Raw genomic sequence first — 21,671 nt, 5'->3', positions numbered from 1 at the left:
AATGAAGACCTATTTTTATATGGTGGAGAGGCAGAACTATTTGGTGTAGCTGAAGATAATTCCTTTAGCCACTTCCTGTACTTGGCAACTCTTTCTCTAACATTCTGTTTCCTGTCTGCAGCAATCCTTTCTTGTTCTCTTTTACTCAAACATTTTTCCAGTTCCTGCTTCTTTTTCCTGAATTTTTTCATAGTTTCCTTGTGTTTGATTTTATAGTCTTCACATCTGCCTTCATCTTTCAATTTCTGCGTTCTTCTCATCTTTTCAGCTGCACTTAAAGGCATTCTGCAAAATTACAAATTTTTGTAAAGTAGAAATACATCTACATCCATACTCCGCAAGCCACCTGACGGTGTGTGGCGGAGGGTACCTTGAGTACCTCCCTTCTATTCCAGTCTCGTATTGTTCGTGGAAAGGGGGATTGTTGGTATGCCTCTGTGTGGGCTCTAATCTCTCTGATTTTATCCTCATGGTCTCTTCGCGAGATATACATAGGAGGGAGCAATATACTGCTTGACTCTTCGGTGAAGGTATGTTCTCGTAACTTTGACAAAAGCCCGTACCGAGCTACTGAGCGTCTCTCCTGCAGTGTCTTCCACTGGAGTTTATCTCTCATCTCCGTAACGCTTTCGCAATTACTAAATGATCCTGTAACGAAGCGCGCTGCTCTCCGTTGGATCTTCTCTATATCTTCCATCAACCCTATCTGGTATGGATCCCACACAGCTGAGCAGTATTCAAGCAGTGGGTGAACAAGCATAGTGTAACCTACTTCCTTTGTTTTCGGATTGCATTTCCTTAGGATTCTTCCAATGAATCTCAGTCTGGCATCTGCTTTACCGACAATCAACATTATATGATCATTCCATTTTAAATCACTCCTAATGCGTACTCCCAGATAATTTATGGTATTAACTGCTTCCAGTTGCTGACCTGCTATTTTGTAGCTAAATGATAAAGGATCTATCTTTCTTTGTATTCGCAGCACATTACACTTGTCTACATTGAGATTCAGTTGCCATTCCCTGCACCATGCGTCAATTCGCTGCAAATCCTCCTGCATTTCAGTACAATTTTCCATTGTTACAACCTCTCTATACACCACAGCATCATCTGCAAAAAGCCTCAGTGAACTTCCTATGTCATCCACCAGGTCATTTATGTATATTGTGAATAGCAACGGTCCTATGACACTCCCCTGCGGCACACCTGAAATCACTCTTACTTCGGAAGACTTCTCTCCATTGAGAATGACAAGCTGCGTCCTGTTATCCAGGAACTCCTCAATCCAATCACACAATTGGTCTGATAGTCCATATGCTCTTACTTTGTTCATTAAACGACTGTGGGGAACTGTATCGAACGCCTTGCGGAAGTCAAGAAACACGGCATCTACCTGTGAACCCGTGTCTATGGCCCTCTGAGTCTCGTGGAAGAATAGCGCGAGCTGGGTTTCACATGACCATCTTTTTCGAAACCCATGCTGATTCCTACAGAGTAGATTTCTAGTCTCCAGAAAAGTCATTATACTCGAACACCTATAGCTGTACCCTATGGGATTTTATGTTGCATATGGAGATAAATATACATTAAATATGTTGTTAGTTGTGTTGTATGTAATTCAGAACCAATCTGACTGCTCAAAATTATAACTAATCCTACAAAAATTATGGTAACACACGTTAAATAAATATTGGTAACTAACATTAGGCTACGTGATTTAAATATCCTATTCCAGGCAAGGCTTTCAGGAGGAATTTATTTGAGACACCACCAGGTACACTTATGTGAAGGACATCATGGCATATAAGTTTCTATACTTATATGGATTTTGTGAAAATCTTAAAAAAGTTGGCATTTGGTAACTCATGTTACACATTTTGGGTTAGGTTATATAAATGTTTTTGTATTTATCATGCTTAAATTGTTTGCTTCTAAAAATATATAAAAAAGAAGAAGAAGTTATGCACTTTAAAGTGATTACAAACCATAAAGAATTATTATAAATTTCATGATTTTTTACTTACCTTGAAATTGATCAGATCTTCTGCGTGAACAGACTCAACAAAATAGTGTTCAAAACAATGGTTCCCACAAGTAAACAATATGTTTTGGAGGGAAAAATCAATCTTGCCAACAAAATTCGATGCCCAGCCTACATACGTAATGGGGGAAAATATTCCCACAGAAAAGTTAATTTTTTGATAATAATTCCTCGTTTACATGGAATGACCCTGATGGTGCAAAGTATTTGTGGAAGACATACAGATAAAGAATACAGAATTCTCAGTCTTTGGCATTTCATTACATTGGCAGCAGCAAATTGGGGTATGGCCCTGTGTGTCAGAATTTAAAATTATGTATGAACATTTTGTGGCGTCTCTTATCACATCTGATTTCCACTTTACATAATCTAATCTCTTATTCTTTTTTGTGTTTGTTTTCACTTGAAAACTTGTAGCAGATTACACTACAAACACTGCAAGGCTTGCAACCTGGTACGCAAGGTCATCTATTGCTGAAGACTGAAAATGGCCAGTATCAATTACTGCGGATGGGGCCTGTACCGACAACGCATAGTTCGACTGTTACTCCAAACAGTGGCACTGCTACGATACCAAGTGGCAGTACCTTCAGGATTCAGTCAGTTCCAGCGGTAAGTTTCATATTATATTTACTGTCATCTTAATATTTTTATTGTTGGCGAAATTGGTTTTGTAATTCAGCTTCAGATTATTAATGTGCAGACAGCTGAACAAGTATGATTGCCATTCCACTGTTAATTTTATTTTTTTATTTTACGATGTACCAGAAGTATAGTTGGAAGGTTCTGGTAGAATGTAAATAATTTAGGAGTAAAGGAGACCACTCAGCGAATAGCAGGAGCATTGAGTCTTCAAGAAGCGTGAACGTAGGCAGCCAGCCAGTTGGTTGGCAAGGAATGCGGAGGGAAGGGTGGCTAGTACACGGACTAGGTATGTGATGCATGGATGCTGGAGCCGGTGAGGAGCGGTGCACGATGACGGTGATGTGAAGACGTCACTTGAGAGGGGGTCATAGGACAGAGGGACAGAGGAAAGGGAAATTATGTGGGGATAGTGGGTTAATGGAGGTTGATGCAATGAAGGTTACAGGAGCTGAGGATGTGTTGCAAGGATAACTCCCATCTACACAGTTCAGAAAATGGTGGAGGGAGGAATTCAGGTGGCTCGGGTTGTGAAGCAGCCATTGGAATCCAGCATGATCTGCTCAGCTGAAAGTTGTGCCACTGTGTAGCGAACTGACCCATGTGTAAGGCCTGCAAAAGCCATCCACCCAGCACTTTCTACTCCAGTCCTTTCATAAACTTAACATACACAGTCAGAGTCAGGGCCACCTGTGAAAGCAGTCACTTCATATACCAACTCTGCTTCAGTCACTGCAAAGCCTTTTATATTGGTGTGACAATCAACTAGTTGCCTGCCAGAATGAATGGCCACTTCCAAACTGTGGCCAAGAAGAAAGTTGACCATCAGGTGGCACAACATGCACGTGAGGACAACATGCTGAATTTCTGTGGCTGCTTCACAACAGGGCCATCTGGATCCTTTCCTCCAACACCACCAGTGTTTCTGAACTATGCAAATGGCAATTATCCTTACAGCTTTTCATTTGCTTCCATAACCATCCTGGCCTCAATATCCATTAACACATCGTTCCCACATCCTTCACTCAGCAATTTCCCCTTCCTCTGTCCTGTTACTCCTTTCCAGTGCACTGCTTCCCATCGGCTCCAGCAGCCATGCATCACATGCCTAGCCTGTGCACCTGCCACCCCACCCTCCTGCATTCCTAGCCAGCTAACAGTCTGACTCCCTCTGAGCCCATAGCGAACAATGCTCGACTACTCTTCCTCCCTTCCATTTCTCTCTCTCCCTCTACCTACCCCAACTGACAAACCCCCACCCAATCCATATACCGAACTGCAATTCCGGTTTTGTGTGTCCAGCCAGCACTATGTAGGGACACGTGTGTGTGTGTGTGTGTGTGTGTGTGTGTGTGTGTGTGTGTGTGTGTGTGTAAAACATAGATCCTAGTTTCAGGTGGAGCTCAAAAACTAATCTTTGAATTTTTTGTTTGATACTTAGTCACTAAGCCATCTTGCTCATTACGTATACCAATGGAGGATGCATTTTGTATAAGAGTATCTTATTTATCTTTGTGGGAAAAATTTTATTTTATTTTATGATATTTTATGTTCATGAGACTTTGTTTAGGATATCAACATGACACATACAACACAGATTTTATCATTGTTGTGTGAACTTGTTCTTAAGTTCTTCATCACATTCATATGTGTCCGCCCCGGTAGCTGAGTGGTCAGCGTGACAGACTGTCAATCCTAAGGGCCCGGGTTCGATTCCCGGCTGGGTCGGAGATTTTCTCCGCTCAGGGACTGGGTGTTGTGTTGTCCTAATCATCATCATTTCATCCCCATCGACGCGCAGGTCGCCGAAGTGGCATCAAATCGAAAGACCTGCACCAGGCGAACGGTCTACCCAACGGGAGGCCCTAGCCACACGACATTTCCATTATCACATTCATATGTAAAATATTGATTTTACTTAAATTGAAAAATATTTGCCTGAAACAGATATCTGTCGGTATTGCCGTAGGTTGAAGGGTTTTTCTTTAAAGGTATTTAGTTACCTTCCAGTGCTTCTCTTTGACTCGGCTGTCCCAATCGTAATGGTACACGATTGTTGACCAAGTAATATGCCATCTATTTTAACAAATTTCCAATACCTAAACATACATCTTTCAGTCTACATTTTGAGAAGTCTATAAACAATCTCCACTGACTTAGGACCTAAGTGATGTTACAGAAGTTCAATAAACCCCTCAATAACACAACAAAAAAAACCATATGGTCTTCTCCTTTAAAGAGTTTTATTAATTCCTTTTCTCTGTTCCTGTACCAAGGGAATGATACTCCATGAAGTAAAGGATTTTTTTTTTTCTTTTTTTCATCCCAGTCTTAACCCAAGAAGTTCGGTAGCATCTTTTTTCAGATTCAGGTTACAATTTAAATCATTTAGTTTGTTTCGATTAAATAATTCTGGTCCAGAATCTTCCTTCGGCTTGTAATCATCATCACATCACGTTTTTTGACTTGCTTTCATGTCGCCCAAGAATGGGTGGTGGAATTGGAATGGGAAGAGATTCACCACGCGTAACTGGTTGTAAGGTTGAAGAAATATGGAATATTTTATATTCTTACTTTTTGTATTATGACGCTCAACCTTAACAATACAAAAATAGCAAGTCATGTTTTCCTCCAAACCATGGGCATTGCAAAAAGCATTGATTTCCTCTTCCCATTTTTCCACTGTCTCAATCTCTCTCTCCTACTTGCAGTAAAATTTCTTGCTGTGAAACTTAGGTTCAAATGCAGCTACATCTTTTGGAAGCTATGAACTTGAAGCATATGCTGTACAAAGAAATGATGTTGGGGCAACAATGCCACCACAGCCTAGTAAGGCAGCATCTTCAGAAACAGTTATGATTGCTACAGCACAACCACAGCAGGAAACAGTAATGGATCTACCTGCTGGTTTCAGCAATTCACCCACTCAATTATTGCAGTTATGAGCACTCTCATTCATCCATACATATTTTGCAATAATGGAAAAAATATTTCAACAACGGAGAGTAGACAACGGTCTTGAGAAGTTCGCTTCGGTGATAACTAACCTGAACAACCAGACCTTGGTGTTAATATCAGACTTTTGTGTGGCCTACTTTGAAAAGAGAAACATGCCTTTAGGTACATTCCTGTATTCCTTGTCAGCAAAGTAATGTAGACCAACATGTACATACTGATATTGGAAATTTTGAAGGTACCTCTGCTAGATTCACACAGGTTAATATGCACCTCGTTAGATCTCTACCACAGTCAGAAAGTTAAGGTATTTATCTACAGCCATAGGAAGATGTACAAGGTGGGCAGAGGCAATTCCAGTACACTGTATAACAGCTGAAACTACAGTGAAGACATTTCTGTGTAAGCAAGTGGTTGCACATTTCGCATGCTACTTTCAAGTTATATGACTGATCAAGGACATTACTTTGTGTCCACTCTGTCCCTAGAGCTGGCCAAAATTTGTGGTTTCCAATGCCGCCACATGTTTACCTATCACCCTGCCAGTAATGGTATGGTGGAACGGCAGCACAGAATGCTGAAAGCAGCATCGATGTGTCATCAAGAGAGATGGATGGAAGCGTTACCATTAGTATTGATAGGCCTGCAAACAGATCACAAACCTGACGTTGGTACGTCAGTGACTGAGATGGTTTACAGTGATCTGCTACTGATTCTGGAAGACTATTTAGTATCTGTCTCACTGCCAAAGTCAGAGGACCTCATGCAGTGTGTGCAGCAGCTAAAATGTGACTGCATGAATGTATGTTGCACACTGCCTTCACGCCATGGCACCCATACACTAAGACTTGCATGGTTGCTCTCATGTAATGTTAAGAACAGACTTGACCAAGTTGTCCTTACAGCCACCTTATACTGGCTCTTTTGAGGTGCTGGGTAGAGGAAAGTACAACATGGCCATATTATACAATGATCTTTCAACGAAAGTCTCGATCGAACATTTTAAGCCAGCATGGGTTTTACTCACACCAATCTCAGGTGCTTTACCTGTGTGTCAAGACACAGCGAACGCAGAACGAACTGAAAGGACGTCTAGTGCATCATTCGAGACAGTGCCACAACTGACAGATGTGTCACCACCACAAACAATCCCGTCACCGCTCCCAAGACATCAGACGCACACAAGAACTGGCCATTGAATTAAAGTATCAATACATCCCAGGGGCTCCACATTTTAAGAGGGGGGAGGGGGCACCTGTGTGGCAGTATTTTTTCCATGCAGCTGTGTGAAATGATGTCGGAGTGTGCAAGGTGTTTCTTTGATGGACACTGTTTTTTATTTGTTCTGTCGTGTTAAGTAATTTCTGAGTGTTTGTTGATTCTTCTTAGCATTAAGTAATTTTGGCAAGATTGGAACAACTAGAGTTTTGTTCATTCATTATATGCTGCACGTGTTCTATTTATGTGGTTTAGATCCATGTCTCCAAATGATTAAGATCTGAAATCAGCACAATAAGAACTTCAAGAACAGCGGAAGTTACACAAACACCAAAAATCATGTTTTGTAGTATTATTAATCTAATATAACTAATGGAATACGTAAATTGCTATCAACAGTTTACTCCTTGTTTTTTCCCCATGAGTGTTGTGCATTTGTAAATGTGTTGATTGACTGGTATTTATTTTGTACATTCAGACCAAAAAGTGTGTGTTACAGCCCTTCTTTGGATCTGACGAAATCAGGTGATTCTAAGAAAAAAAAAAGAGACAGAAAAACACATTCCCAGATTATGCTCTTTGTGGACAAGACACATTGTTCATATATAGGGAACATGGACACAGCAAAAGAAACTGGAATGATTCTAGAAAAAGCATGTGAAAACTCTGTATCCTTATGTAGAGTGGGATTGTGTAGAACATTAATCACAACCAAATGAGATAAATGCAAGTTCATAGACAACTATAGTGATAAAGTCATAATGAATGCATTTTAGTTAAATGAAATAAAGTTTCCAGTGAGTGAAGAGCGGATAGGAAACTAATCATTGTCAACCTATGATTATGACACTTGAAAACAGTGATGCAGGTGTTACCAGAGATTGTCTTAAAGTAAAACAACAACGAGATGTCAAACCTGAAGAAGCAAGTGGCGATAAATAATGATTCTTACATCTAAATGATAATTTCATACAAAAGTATTATTAAATGCTGCAAATGTAATGAACCTAATCAATCGCTAAATATTGATTGAGCAGGAACTAAAAAGGAGAAAACTCCTCAGAAATAATCATAAAGGTAACGTAACTATAACATTCTCATAAATGGGTGATGTGGTACATAGATTCTTGTGCCTTGACTCACATCACAAACAATGGAGGGAAGATTCATAATGCCAAGCCATGCAACAGCCCTGGTCAGTGTGAGAGATAATGGCTGTGACTGAACGATTAAAGTACTCAGTAGTAAAGCAGCTTCGTAAAAAGGGAGAGAGGGATAATAAAGACAATTTTAGACCTATTTCTACGCCTTCAGTGTTTGCTAAAGTTATTGAAAAGGCTGTGTATGTAAGGATAATTGATCATTTTATATCACATGATTTGCTATCAGATACACAGTTCGGCTTTAGAAATCGTTTAACAACTGAAAATGCTATATTCTCTTTTCTCTGTGAGGTACTGGATGGGTTAAACAAAAGGTTTCAAACACTAGGCATATTTTTTGATTTAAATAAGGCGTTTGATTGTGTTGATCACAAAATATTGCACCAGAAGTTGGACAATTATGGAATACGAGGAGTAGCTCACAATTGGTTCACCTATTACTTTAGCAACAGACAGCAAAAGGTCATTATTCACAATGTTGAGAATGGCTGAGATGTGGAGTCTGAGTGGGGTACAGTCAAGTGGACAGTGCCCCAGGGATCAGTGTAGGGGCCACTCCTGTTCCTTATTTATATAAATGATATGCCCTCTAGTATTATGCGTAACTCTAAAATATTTCTGTTTGCTGATAACACTAGCTTGATAGTAAGGGATATTGTGTGCAACATTAGCTCGGTTTCAAATAGTGCAGTTCATGACCTAAGTTCATGGCTTGTAGAAAATAAAGCTAATGCTAAATCACAGTAAGACTCAGTTTTTATAGTTTCTAACATACAATTCAACAAAAACTGGTGTTTTAATTTCACAGAATGGGCATATGACCAGTGAAACTGAACAATTCAAATTTCTAGGTGTACAGATAGATTGTAAACTGTCGTGGAAAGCCCACATTCAGGACCTTGTTCAAAGACTTAATGCTGCCATTTTTATATTCCAACGGTATCTGAAGTGAGTGATTGTTCGACCTGAAAATTAGTCTACTTTGCTTATTTTCATTCACTTATGTTGTATGGTATTATATTTTGGACTAACTCTTCCCATTCTAAAAGGATATTTTTGGCTCAGAAATGGGCGGTTCGGGCAATAAGTGGTGTAAGTTCACGAACCTCTTGTCGATTCCTGTTCACGAGTCTGGGTCTTTTGACATTGGCCTCTCAATATGTATACAGGGTGTCCCATTTATCTTGACCACCCTAAATAACAGTTTGTCCAGATGCAAATTACAAAATGTTTCAAGCAAATGTTCTTCAGCCGTCAGGGGGACATCAATCAGCACGATTGCCTTCATTGTAGCTTTGGTTTTAAAAAGATATGAACAGCAGCTTGACATTTTTAAATGGCACCCTTTATTTTTTATTCGGTAATTAATTTCCTCTCCTAAAGGCCTGTTCAAAAATGTATCACAGTGTAACATTCACTGAAACACAACATTATTAATTACATAACACAACATTGACGTTGATGCTCCCAGCACTTAGTGCAGGTACTCGGGGTAATGGAGCATATCCAAATGCTGATGTTGACAGAGAACAAATGTAAACATTGGTAGAATGCACACGCACCATTCCGTAACCATCATCAGTTGAAGAGTTGTGTGAGTGGAATGTACATCAACGAAGAGAGGTAGAAATGCTACTCATCTATGGGGAATGTAAGTCAGCAGAACAGTAATTGCATTACTGTTTTCTTATGTACAGGTATATTTAGTACAGTAGTTTAGTCCTTTTAAATACTGTTGTGTAGTGTAGGCTTACAGTAATGGCTGTCCTTCCTACAATCTGCATCGACATAATGTTTCTTTTATTTTGTTGTTGAAGGTAGGCGAAATGCTAACTTCCCATCGGATGTTTTCTCGTCTTGTTGCAATGTTTCAGGAAACAGGAAGTTTCAACCCACGCAACGCAATCATCGTAGCACTCGCACAGACAAAGCTGCCGAAGTTACTGTTCTTGCTTCCTTTGCTATGAATCCACATGTGAGCACACAACAGCTTGAACACGAGATTGGCATTCTTAAAACCGGTGTACGTAGTATTCTTACACGTCACTGGTTCCATCCTTACCATGTGCACCTGCATCGAGAATTGGATGGGAATGATTTCCAGAATCGTATACAGTTCTGTCAGTGGGCATAGCAGCAAATCCTCACCAACCCGAACTACTTCTCCAGTGTTCTATTTACCGATGAATGTCCCTTCTCAAACAAAGGACAGGTAAATACAAGGAACATGCATTATTGGTCCAGTGACAACCCACAATGGCTTAGACAGGTGGAATGTCAGTGACAATGAAGAGTTAACGTTTGGTGTGGGATGCTTGGTACTACAATTATTGTCCCTTATTTCATCAATGATAGTCTAAACGGCACAGTATATGCGAACCTCCTCACACGAATTCTTCCTCCTCTTCTGGATGAAGTGCCGCTAAGAACCAGAATGCGTATGTGGTATCAACAGGATGGATGTCCAGCACGTAATGCCTTGCTTGCATGTCGTGTTCTGAACCGAAGGTATCCTGCCAGATGGATTGGTCGAGGTGGAACAGTTACTTGGCCTGCTAGGTCTCCTGATTTAGATCCTCAGGACTTTTTTCTTTGGGAATACATTAAAGACATTGTCTATTGTGATATTCCAACAACTCCAGAGGACATGCAGGAACATATCGTGCTTGCTTGTAATTCTCTTCGGCAGGCAACTCTGGAAGCAGTAAAAAATTATTTCATTCAATGAGTGCACCAGTGTATCTGTGTCCAGGGTCAACACTTTGAGCACCTTTGAATATTCTACTCCTGGGCTATGGTACAGGAGAGTCAAGTCAATTTTGTGTTATGTTTTTACTGACAACTCCAGCAAGTTGTCGAATTTGTGATCCCGGACTCAAAGTCAATGTTGTGTTATGTAATTAGTAATGTTGTGTTTCAGTGAATAGTACACTGTGATAAATTTTTGAATAGGTCTTTAGGAGAGGAAATGAATTACTGAATAAAAAATACAGGGTGCCATTTAAAAAGGTCATACCGCTGTTCATATCTTTGTGGAAAAACAAAATTGTCCCCCTGATGGCTGAAGAACATTTGCTTGAAACATTTTGTAATTTTCATATGGACAAACAGTTGTTGAGGGTGGTCAAGATAAATGTGACACCCTGTACATTCCTTTCTGTCATTTCTTAGTAACAACATTAGCTATTCCCAAGAATAAGCAGTTTTCACTCAGCTAATACTCGGCAGACATCAAATCTGCATTTGGATCGGACTTCCTTAACTCTTGTGCAGGAAAGTGTGCAGTATACTGCTGCATCCATTTCCAATAAGGTACCACTCAGTTAAAAAATCTCAGCAGTTATCCACGCACTTTCAAATCGAAACTAAAGAGTTTCCTCACGGGTCACTCCTTCTATTCTGTCGAGGAATTCCTTGAAAAATTAAGCTGATTCTTGTTGTATTGTTGATTGCATTTACTTAAACTTATGGATTGACATTTTTTTTGGGGTCATAAACATTTTATTTTTATCTGTTATTACTTTTATGTTGTAATTTCATGTACTGACATTCCATGATATTGGAGATTTGCTCCTCAGTTTGGTCCTACGGAACGTGATTGTGTGTGTGTGTGTGTGTGTGTGTGTGTGTGTGGGGGGGGGGGGGGGGGGGGGGGGGGAAAGTGGGATAAGAAGTCACAGAAGTTGACATTCAAGTACTACTGCTGGGCAACTGAAGGCTATCAATTCATAGATACGGAGACTTACCAAGTAACTGTCAGCAGAAATGTGAATTTCCTGGAGGATGAGAATTTTCCAAGCTCAGAGATAAAACAACCTAATCTTACCAATGATTAGGATTGGGACAAGAAGCAGTTCTTTCTAACATCAGTACTTTCATAGTGAAGGAGTAGTTAAGTCATTAGACTGTGAGTTTGAGCCCTTTTATAGCTTTGAGGCTGGAACACTGAAGCTCAAGCTGAGGAACATATTTTAAAAGATATAACACCTCCAGGGTCAAGCAGAGAAACAAAATCCGAGGAGTGGCCTGGTCATATGACACATTTGAGAAGAAGTATTTTTAATCTCAAAAAAATTCTTTGAACAGATTTTTTGAGATAATACTTACAACCAGTGAGCCAGTGCCTAGGCATGGAAATTACACAAAATCATGAAAAAGGAAAAATTTGAAATCTTCCAGGAATCCTGTGTAAGAAATGTTCTGTGTTCTGAAGAAATGTGAAATGAGTGAAACCAAGCCGGTTTCAACACCACTCAAACTCTGTTTGAATTTGAGGTAGTCAAACCAATTCACATCAGTGCACCTTAGCACAAGGCAATAGGAAGTTATCTACAACTATCTTATATCTCCATACCTGACATGTTTTGCTATTATCCTTAGCTGATGTAATCACTATTTTAATTCTTTGACTTACTAATATTTTTTCCAATAGTCAACCCTATATTTACCACTTAAATTTACGAAAAAGCAGCATATTTTGTCTTACACAATTTTCTCAGTATTTTATAATTTTTTTGAGAGGAACTCTGTAGTCTTACCTTAATATTTACTGAAGTGATGAGGAGTGAAGATGATACTGCTATTAGGGGCTCAGCATTCGTTCGTCGAGTACAGGCTTGGTGACTCCAGTATTCTTGAGCTGGGAACTGGTAAGTGCCACCAGTCCCCTGTCACTGTAAGCTCTGGACTTGCTTCAGCGACCATTATGTGGTGTGACAGTGGGACAGTGTGTGTCATAGGGAATGGGGATATTGGCTTGACCATCTGGTTCATGGTGATGGTAGAAACATCTATTTATAAAACCTCTCAATCTTAAGGTTTACTACATGCTGGTGGGGTGCTTGGCTGTTGAGGTGAAACAGTCATTAGTGGGCATCTTCTGGGGAACCTACCTCACCTCAGTTGTATAAGGCTTACCTAGGCATATGGGGTTCTGTCTAGGTGACTTTTATGGATCCTCCGGAGGTTTCTCTTTCTCTTCCCAGCGGAAAGGGTGGGCTGCTGGTAGGTGCCAACATCCAGTCAATGAAGAGGACTTGGATAGCCAGTCTTCCTGATTCTGGACTTCTGCAGAGTGGTGGTATTTGTAGTAACAGAACATATGCTGCTGGCCAGAATGTGTTTTTCATAGTCAAGTTGAAAGAAGGTCATTTTGAAAAGGTTTTGCCCTTCTGTATTCAAAAGGGCATAAATGGAATCTGTGCTCTTTTAAAGTCAATCAAGCACTCGTGAAATGGGACATCGTTAGTGGAAACTTCTAATTCCCAGCAAGCAGTTAACCTCCAAAAAACTAGAAGTATTGGGGAGTTTGCAATAGAGACAGAATTGTGCAACACCTTGAATTACAGCAAAGTTGTTGTGACTTCCAGGGATCTCTTTGTCATCCCCAGAGAAGAACTGAAAGATGAATGGGCCCATGAAGGCATTGTTGATGCACAAAATATAACAGAAATGGTGGATGGTGATCTAGTAAAATTGGACTCAACAGCACAAAACTTTCAGAGCGTGTCAAGGGAGGTTTCCTTTGCCTCAGTGCATGGCCTTATTTCCCGAACCAAATGTGCTGTTTTAAGTGCCAGTGCTTTTGGCACACTACTGTCAGACATAAGGGAGAAGCCACTTGTGGCAAATGTGAGAGGGCCGCCCAAGAAGAAGTTGACTGTTCATCTCCTGTGAAGAGTGTCAACTGCTCCGGAGATCACCCTATATGGAATGGGGTCTGCAGTGTCTTTCTTGAAGAAGAGAAGATACAGAAAATAAAAACCACTGAACACAACTCGTATAGAGAGGGCAAAAAGATCTAAAAGGCCATGCAGCCCCCAACGCTCGCTGCTTCCTTTGTGTCTGTTCTTCGACAGCCAGTCCCTAAAACTGATATTGCAACACAAATGGAGGTTGCCAGTGTCAGCACTAGTACCTGTGTCTGCCAATGCACTTGTTCTGCTACAGTTCTGTAGAAGTCCATACTTTCATCCAGGACTTTGGACAAGGCTATGGTTGCTGCTGTTACGTAGCTCCCTGCCCCTCCAAAGGTTCAGGCTGGTCCACCATCTGGTGCTGTTATTACCATAGCCACGGTTGTGGCCCAAAAGCCTACAGGACGAACAATCTGAGACAAAGTGTCAATCACTGACTGAGCCAGGAAGTAAACTGTCCGATGATGGTGAACTAATCCCCTGTGACATATCTTTTGATTGTACATAAGAGCTAATGAACCTTGTTGGCTGTGACAATCATTTCACCTCGAAACTGAACCTTCTAATACGGTAGCTTCCCCTCCCAGGAGGAAAGACAAGGTGAAAGTGCAACCCCCGTGGTAAATGGCTCCCATCCTCCAGTGGAAATTTAATGGATTCAGGCTGAATGTGGAGGAACTGAAGATCCTAGCACAGAAACACCCACTGTGCATGTGTTAGCAGGAAATGCATTTTGAAGTGTCCGATGTCCCTGTCCTAAGGTGCTACACAGTCTATTGCAAGGATGGCCTGAATGGACCAAGGGAGTGGTTATTGTGTTTGTAAATAACACACACCACTCCTCTGCTCTCCTCCTGGCTACTGACCTGCAAGCAGTTGCAGTTGAAATTCACATGTGTTGGAGGACCGCAATTTGCTCTCTGTATTTACCTCTGATGCAGTAGACTCTGAGGCTCTCACAGGTCTTGTGGAACAACTCCCCCACCCATTTCTGCTCTTGGGAGATTTCAATGCCCATAATGTCTTGTGGGCCTCAACCTCCACTTGCCATCGGTGTCAGGTTTTTAAGGGCCTCATGGCATCCTACGAGCTGATCATCCTAAACAGCGGTAATTCCACTCATTTTTGTGCTACTACTGGGTCATTCTCAGCCAACGACCTCTCTCTCTGCTCTCCAGGCTTTGCAGACTCTGTTCAATAGGAAGTCATTGATGACCTTTACAATGAACACTTTCCACTCCGCATTAACCTACTGGATGGAGAATTGCTTCAACAGAACCCACCGAAATAGATGGTCAGCAGGGCTAACTGGACACTGTTCATCCAGCTGGCTGTATTTGAACATCACAACAACATCGAGCATTGGGTGGACCACAGGTAATCTATCATGTCACTGACTTATCCTCCCCAAAATCCTCGGGTCATCAACCTGTACCTTGGTTGACAGATAAGTGCCATTCAGCAATTAGGGCCGGGCGCGCGGCTATTTGATGATTAAATACTGTCCTACAGAAGACAACCTCATAGACTTATGAGTCGCAAGAATCAAGGCTCGACGTGTAATTAAGGAGAGCAAGAAAAGATCATGACAAGCATTCCAGGACTCTATCAATTGTTGTACTTGTTCTACAAAAGTACTGGAAGCCATCTGGTGGATTTCCGATAAACACAGTCGTTTACCAATAGCAGCAGTGCTGAAACAGATGTGTCTCCAAACACCTGGAGACATCGCTCAGACGCTGGAGAATATTTTGCAAAAACTACTGCCAATGCAAGCCAGGATCCAGCGTTTCATAGGTGCCGTGTGATTGTAGAGAGAGGCAAGTTGGACTTAAGATCCAACAGTTCTGAGTCCTACAACTCCGCTTTCTCCATGTAAGAGCTGGAATTGACACTGTCTGAGACTCATTACAGTGCACCCGGTCGTGATCAAATTTGGTACTGCATACTTAGACATTTGTCAGTGGTGTCAAAGGAAATTCTCCTCAAATGTTGTAATCTTATGTGGCAGACAGGCATCTTGCTGTACTCATGGAGGGAGCCAATTCTGATACCTCTCCTCAGACCAGGAAAGGACCTCACATATTCCTGTAGTTACCGTTATATAACCTTAACGAACTGTATAGGAAGACCCTGGCGTGAATGTTAACCATCATTTGGTCTGGTTGTTAGAGACCAGCTCCTCTTAGTGTGGATTCTGGAGATGCCGGTCCACTGTTGACGGCTATTCAGCCGTCTCTTCTATGTAAACATCACTGTTTTGACATCTTCCTTGATATCAGTAATGCATATGACACTACTTGGATACATATTAGTATCGTGCAGCTGCATCAGTGTGGCTTTCGTGGCCCCCTTTCTCATCTTCTTACAGTCTTTCCTGTCTCAGCAGTTTTTAGGACTCCAGTTGGTGACACACTGTCAGATTGTTTGAGCAGGATAATGGTGTCCATCAGGCAATTGTTTTAAATGTTACCCTTTTTGCCATAGCCACAAACAGTATCGTGCCTACAGTCAGGAGTCCTGTACCTTGATCCTTATTTGTGGATGATTATACTGTTTTCTGTTGCTCCTCCAGTGTTGCAGCAGCGAGCCACCAATTGCAGCTTACATTGCGGAGGTTAGAGGAGTGGAGTGCAAAGACAGATTTTCAATTTTCTGCGGATAAGCGTGCGTGTGTGCGCGCACAAGCATGTGTGTGTGTGTGTGTGTGTGTGTGTGTGTGTGTGTGTGTGTGTGTGTGTGTATTTTAATTATTCTCGTCATATTTTTAATTTATCTGACTTGCATATGAGGGACACCATCCTACATTTTAGAGACTCGAGAAGTTTCTGGACCACATTTTGACTCCAAATTGTTGTGGTTGCCACACCTGAAGCACTGTAGCTACAGGTCTTCGGGAGCAGACAGGGCGTGTCTGCTCCAGTTTTATAAGACTTTTTGTGCATTTGTGGCTGGACTATGGGTGTAAAGTGTATGAATTGGTAGGCCTTCTCATTTGAAGATCATTGATGCTGTCCACCATGAGGGGATTTGGCCAGCCACAAGAGCTTACAGACCAGTCCCATATTCAGTCTCTGCACTGAGGCCAGGGAACCTCCACTGACCATCCAGCGGCAGCTCCTCGTGGTGTGTCAGGCATGTAATTTCCTCACAGCTCTGACTTCACCTGCATACCATACTGTTACTAGTCCATGTGTGGATCTCCTTTTCTCCAACTATCCATGAGCCACAATACCATTTGGGATCCATGTGCGCTGAGGCCAGGGAACCTCCACTGACCATCCAGCGGCAGCTCCTCGTGGTGTGTCAGGCATGTAATTTCCTCACAGCTCTGACTTCACCTGCATACCATACTGTTACTAGTCCATGTATGGATCTCCTTTTCTCCAACTATCCATGAGCCACAATACCATTTGGGATCCATGTGCGGCGTGTGCTGGAGTCACTCGATGTGGAGTGAGCACAACCCTAAATCCATCATAGTTACTGTGTACTGCCCTGGTTACCACAGAGGCCGAGAGTAATTTTAGATTTGGTGCAGTACAGCAGAGATTACACTTCTCCTCCTGTTTCTAATGTGGTATTTTCTGACATTTTATATGAGCACCACAACTTTTTAGCTGTCTTTATGGATGGGCCTGAACAGAGGGCTTTAGTTGGTTGTTTCTGTTTTCGTGGATCATGTCCTCAAAGTCCGACTGCTTAAAGAGTTTACTATCTTCGTTGCAGAATTATATGAGATCTTGTGGGTACTGGAGCAAACGAGACATTCATCCAGTGCTAAATTTCATGTCTGTCCTGATTCTTTTAGTGCCTTCACTCTCTAAAATGTCTGTACCCGGCAGATAAAGTAGTCCAGAATATCCAGGAATCCCTCCTCCAATTACAACAAATGAGGAAGGAGGTGTCTTTCTGATGGGTACCAGGGCACATAAGTATTGCAGGGAATGAAAAGGTGGATCTAGCAGCCAAGGAAACATGTTGTGGCACTTGACCATTTTAGTTTGCCATCCTCATGCAAGCAGTAACCTTGCTGTTGAGCTCCAGAGTCTTGCATCGGAGGGAGGATGAGTGGTTGGAAGTGACAGACAATAAGATTCGTCTAATAAAGCCTACAACACAGCCGTGGTATACCTCCTTCCAGCCATGTTGACAGGACAAGGTCCTCCTTACTTATATTTGCATAGGCCAAAGCCCTATAGTGCATTGTTTCTTGCTCTGTCGAGAGGACCCTCTCATGAATGGTGCTTGCGGTGTACAGATCACTATGCACTACATTTTGTTGGAGTCTGTTTTATTTTCTGACCAGCCGGCCCCAGCGCGTTTGGCAACTTGTGAGTTTTTAGAGTGTTATGAATTGTCCAACATTTTTCCTAGGATTTTAGGGAGATGATTTTAATGTGTTAACTGTGTGACTGGCTCACCCATGTTTTTTGTAAGCGTTCAGCCAGTTACATTTTCCTGTGCCTTTCTTATAGCTCCTCTGTCATTGTACTTGTGTTTTAATCTCCTATATAGCATGTTTAGTGTCTCTTCATTGTCTTAGCATGTATGTTAACATTTTTGCCATTTTATCTACATTTGTTTGTTTTAATGTGTGTAAGGGTGCTGGTAACCTTGTCTCTGTCTGCCCGCAAGCTCCAAACACACCTGAAGATAATACTGTTTTAGAAGTGTTTGTTGGTGTGGTATATTGGACAACATTCAGGCATGTGCAACACCATTAGGCGTTTCTCACACTCATACTGTGTATCACTTTTCTTCTTCCTTGCTTTGCACACTGCATAATTTTTGGAGCATGCTTTCATGAAGGATTTGGGGGGGGGGGGGGGGGGCGGGAGATAAACTTAGCAAAATGGGCCAAACTTGCTTGCAGTGTACCAGGGGAAATTCCAGATCGAGGCCACACCTCTAGGGAAATCTGGTAGAGTGACCTGTTCTGTTATGTCCTCAGCCATGTGAATTCTAAACTGATTGAAACAAGATTTTTTTCCTATCACTATTTTTAGTGGGACATTTGAATTGAAAATCCAAAGTCCATCAGGTAAAAGAAAATTTTCATATGTCCATTGGATATCTTCTCATGAGAGGGAAAGATGACAACTGTTCATCCTGTCTGCCAACTGCATTCATTGAATTGTTGTATTGTATAGTAGCTTGTGACTTCTGAACGGTTATTTTGATTTTACTCATCAGTTTTTCTTGTTGCTGTCATATTGACATCTGTATGAGTAGTGGATAAAATATTTACTTCTTTTTTATCCATTCGCTTCAGAGCCATGAACTTTTGTTAAAATAACACGAGAATCTTTCCTTTTTTAATTTAGATTTTTTGAACTGGGCTCATGTATTTTGCCTTGTGGATCTGACTGTCCCTGTTGTCCGGTATACCACACCAACAAACACTTCTAAAACAGTATGTCCTGTATGATCATTGTCTAAATACAGTTACATGAGGTCTGTAATGACTGCTTCAGTAATTGTGATTCCTTTATTGCTTGGCTCAGATTTTTTTCCAGTATAAATATAAAATCCTGAACAGTAGCCACTATTGAACTCACAAATTTTGAAGACTTTTATATTCTGAAAAGAGCCCATTTTTGGGGATGTAATTGGATGTAGCAGAGTCTTCCTATGAATTCCATGAAGCTTTCATGAATTTGAGCATCTTATTCAGGATAATAAACAATAAATATTTCTAATAAATTTTCAAATTTTGTGGTCTAGTGAAAAACAAAAGACTATTTCATATTCTGCTTATGGAACAAGATGTATGGCTTTGGCATCAACTGTTGAAAATTTACTGTTTTTAAGACAACTTACGTCTGAGGTAAATCTAAGTGATGTCAGAAAATGACTTAAAATACTTGTATATTGTGATTAAAAAAGAGACATACAGTTAGCAAAGCAGGGAACCTAGTGGCAAATTCTAGATCGAAGCAGATATATCATTTTGTAGGAAGACATATTGGGTCAGGCATTGTTAATATTGAATGCCTGCCTTCTGAAGAAATGTTAGCTGATACTTTCACAAACCTCCTATGTAATGATAACCATAATACATGTGTGAGAAACTGTAGCCTTGTTAAATAAGTTAGTGAGTGACTTCATTGAACTTCACATTGTGTGTTGGTGTTAATTTAAGGGGACATCTTGGAATATGTAAATTTAATAAGATAATGATTCGGTTATAATAGAAGGAAACATTCCACGAAGGAAAAATATATTTAAAAACAAAGATGATGTGACTTACCAAATGAAAGTGCTGGCAGGTCGACAGACACACAAACAAACACAAACATACACACAAAATCCAAGCTTTCGCAACCAACGGTTGCCTCGTCAGGAAAGAGGGAAGGAGAAGGAAAGACAAAAGGATATGGGTTTTAAGGGAGAGGGTAAGGAGTCATTCCAATCCCGGGAGCGGAAAGACTTACCTTAGGGGGAAAAAAGGACAGGTATACACTCGCACACACACACATATCCCAAAAGACTGCTACTCACTGTAGAGATGATACGTTTAGTTGCAGACAGGCACAGCAAAAAGACTGTTGCACATTGAGCTTTTGGTCAAAGATTTCTTCAGAGAAGGCAAACACACACACACACACACACACACACACACACACACACACACACACACACAAATCGCCATTTCCGGCAGCTTGGTGGGGCTGCTACTGTCACGTTGAACAAAAACAGCAGTCTGTAGGTGGTGAGGAAAGGTAGCGTTAGCGATAGTAGGGTACAGATGGGAGAGAGAGAGAAGAGCGCTGTCTGGCACAGTGTGCAGGTACTGTATGGAGGCATGACAAGACTGCCATCACGCGCAGTGGCAGGAGGCCATGGAGCAGGGAGGTGGGGGTGGGGGGGGGGGGAGAAAAAGGAGAGGATTCTAGAAGGGAAGAGATGGGTGGATGTGTTGGCAGATGGCAGAACATGGCGAGGGTGAGGGGATATGTATAGGGAGGAGGTGACAGGACAGAGGGGGTGGAAACTGTTGGTTGGAGAGTGTGGAGACTGTGGGGTACTGTAGATTGAGGCTGGAATAATTTCAGGAGCAGAGAATGTGTTGTGCAGTTCAGAAAACTGGTGGTGGAGGGGAGGATATACAGGGCCTTGGTTGTGAAGTGGCCGTGGAAATCAAGGGTTTACGTTCAGCTCCATGTTGTGTCACAGGATGGTCTAATTTGCTCTTGACTGCAGTTTATCAGTGGCTGTTCAGCCTGGTGCACAGCTGGTTGGTATTAATACCAATATAAAAAGCTGTGTAATTTATTGCATCAGAGCTGCTATATGATATGGCTGCTTTCACAGGTGGCCCAGCCTCTGATGGGGTAGGACAAGCCTGTGGCAGGTCTGGAGTAGGAAGTGCTGGGTGAGTGGATCGTGCAGGTATTGTGCCTGGGATATGATCCATGTGGCAAGGGGTTAGGATTGGTAATGGCAGAGGAGTGGACTACAATGCTGTGGAGGTCGGGTGGGTAATGAAACACCACTTTAGAAGGGGTGGAAATGATATTTAGTAGGCTGCTCCTCATTTCAGGGCATGATAATAGATAATCAAAGCACTGACGAAGGATGTAGTTCATTTGTTCCAGTCCAGAGTAGTACTGGGTGATGAGGGGGTACTCCTTTTTAGCTTGTCCTTTGGGGGTTGGAGGGAGGATTGGAGGTGTGTGGGGAAAATGGCACAGGAGATCTGTTTGTGAACTAGGTCTTGGGGACAGTGCCTGTCTGTAAAGGCCTTGGTGAGACCTCCAGCGTACCATATTTACCCGAGTATAAGATGGTGCTGAATATAAGACATTCCCCCATTTTTTTAAGAGGCTCCTTGATAAAAAATTACTTTTAACACAGTCTGACAAATCAAAATTATGAATTGTTTTATTGATGTTGAGTATCTGCCTAAATTGTTAGCTTTATACCTATTTTAAACTTAAACAATTTATT

At 41.5% G+C, this 21,671-nt stretch overlaps 1 protein-coding gene across 2 annotated transcripts in view; it reads left to right on the top strand.

Annotated features, from left to right (window-relative positions):
- LOC126187313 (transcription initiation factor TFIID subunit 4) overlaps nucleotides 1-21,671 on the top strand; it is a 202,195-nt gene that overhangs the window by 8,813 nt on the left and 171,711 nt on the right. For both annotated transcript variants that reach the window (XM_049928325.1, XM_049928316.1), the window contains exon 2: nucleotides 2,462-2,656. In XM_049928325.1, coding sequence (XP_049784282.1) covers nucleotides 2,462-2,656 — 195 coding nt within the window. The remainder of the gene's footprint in view (nucleotides 1-2,461; nucleotides 2,657-21,671) is intronic.

Source organism: Schistocerca cancellata, chromosome 1 (assembly GCF_023864275.1).
Source record: "Schistocerca cancellata isolate TAMUIC-IGC-003103 chromosome 1, iqSchCanc2.1, whole genome shotgun sequence".
Taxonomy (NCBI): Eukaryota; Metazoa; Arthropoda; class Insecta; order Orthoptera; family Acrididae; genus Schistocerca; species Schistocerca cancellata.
The sequence above is the reverse complement of the archived record's forward strand: the minus strand, read 5'-3'. Positions and strand labels throughout refer to the sequence as shown.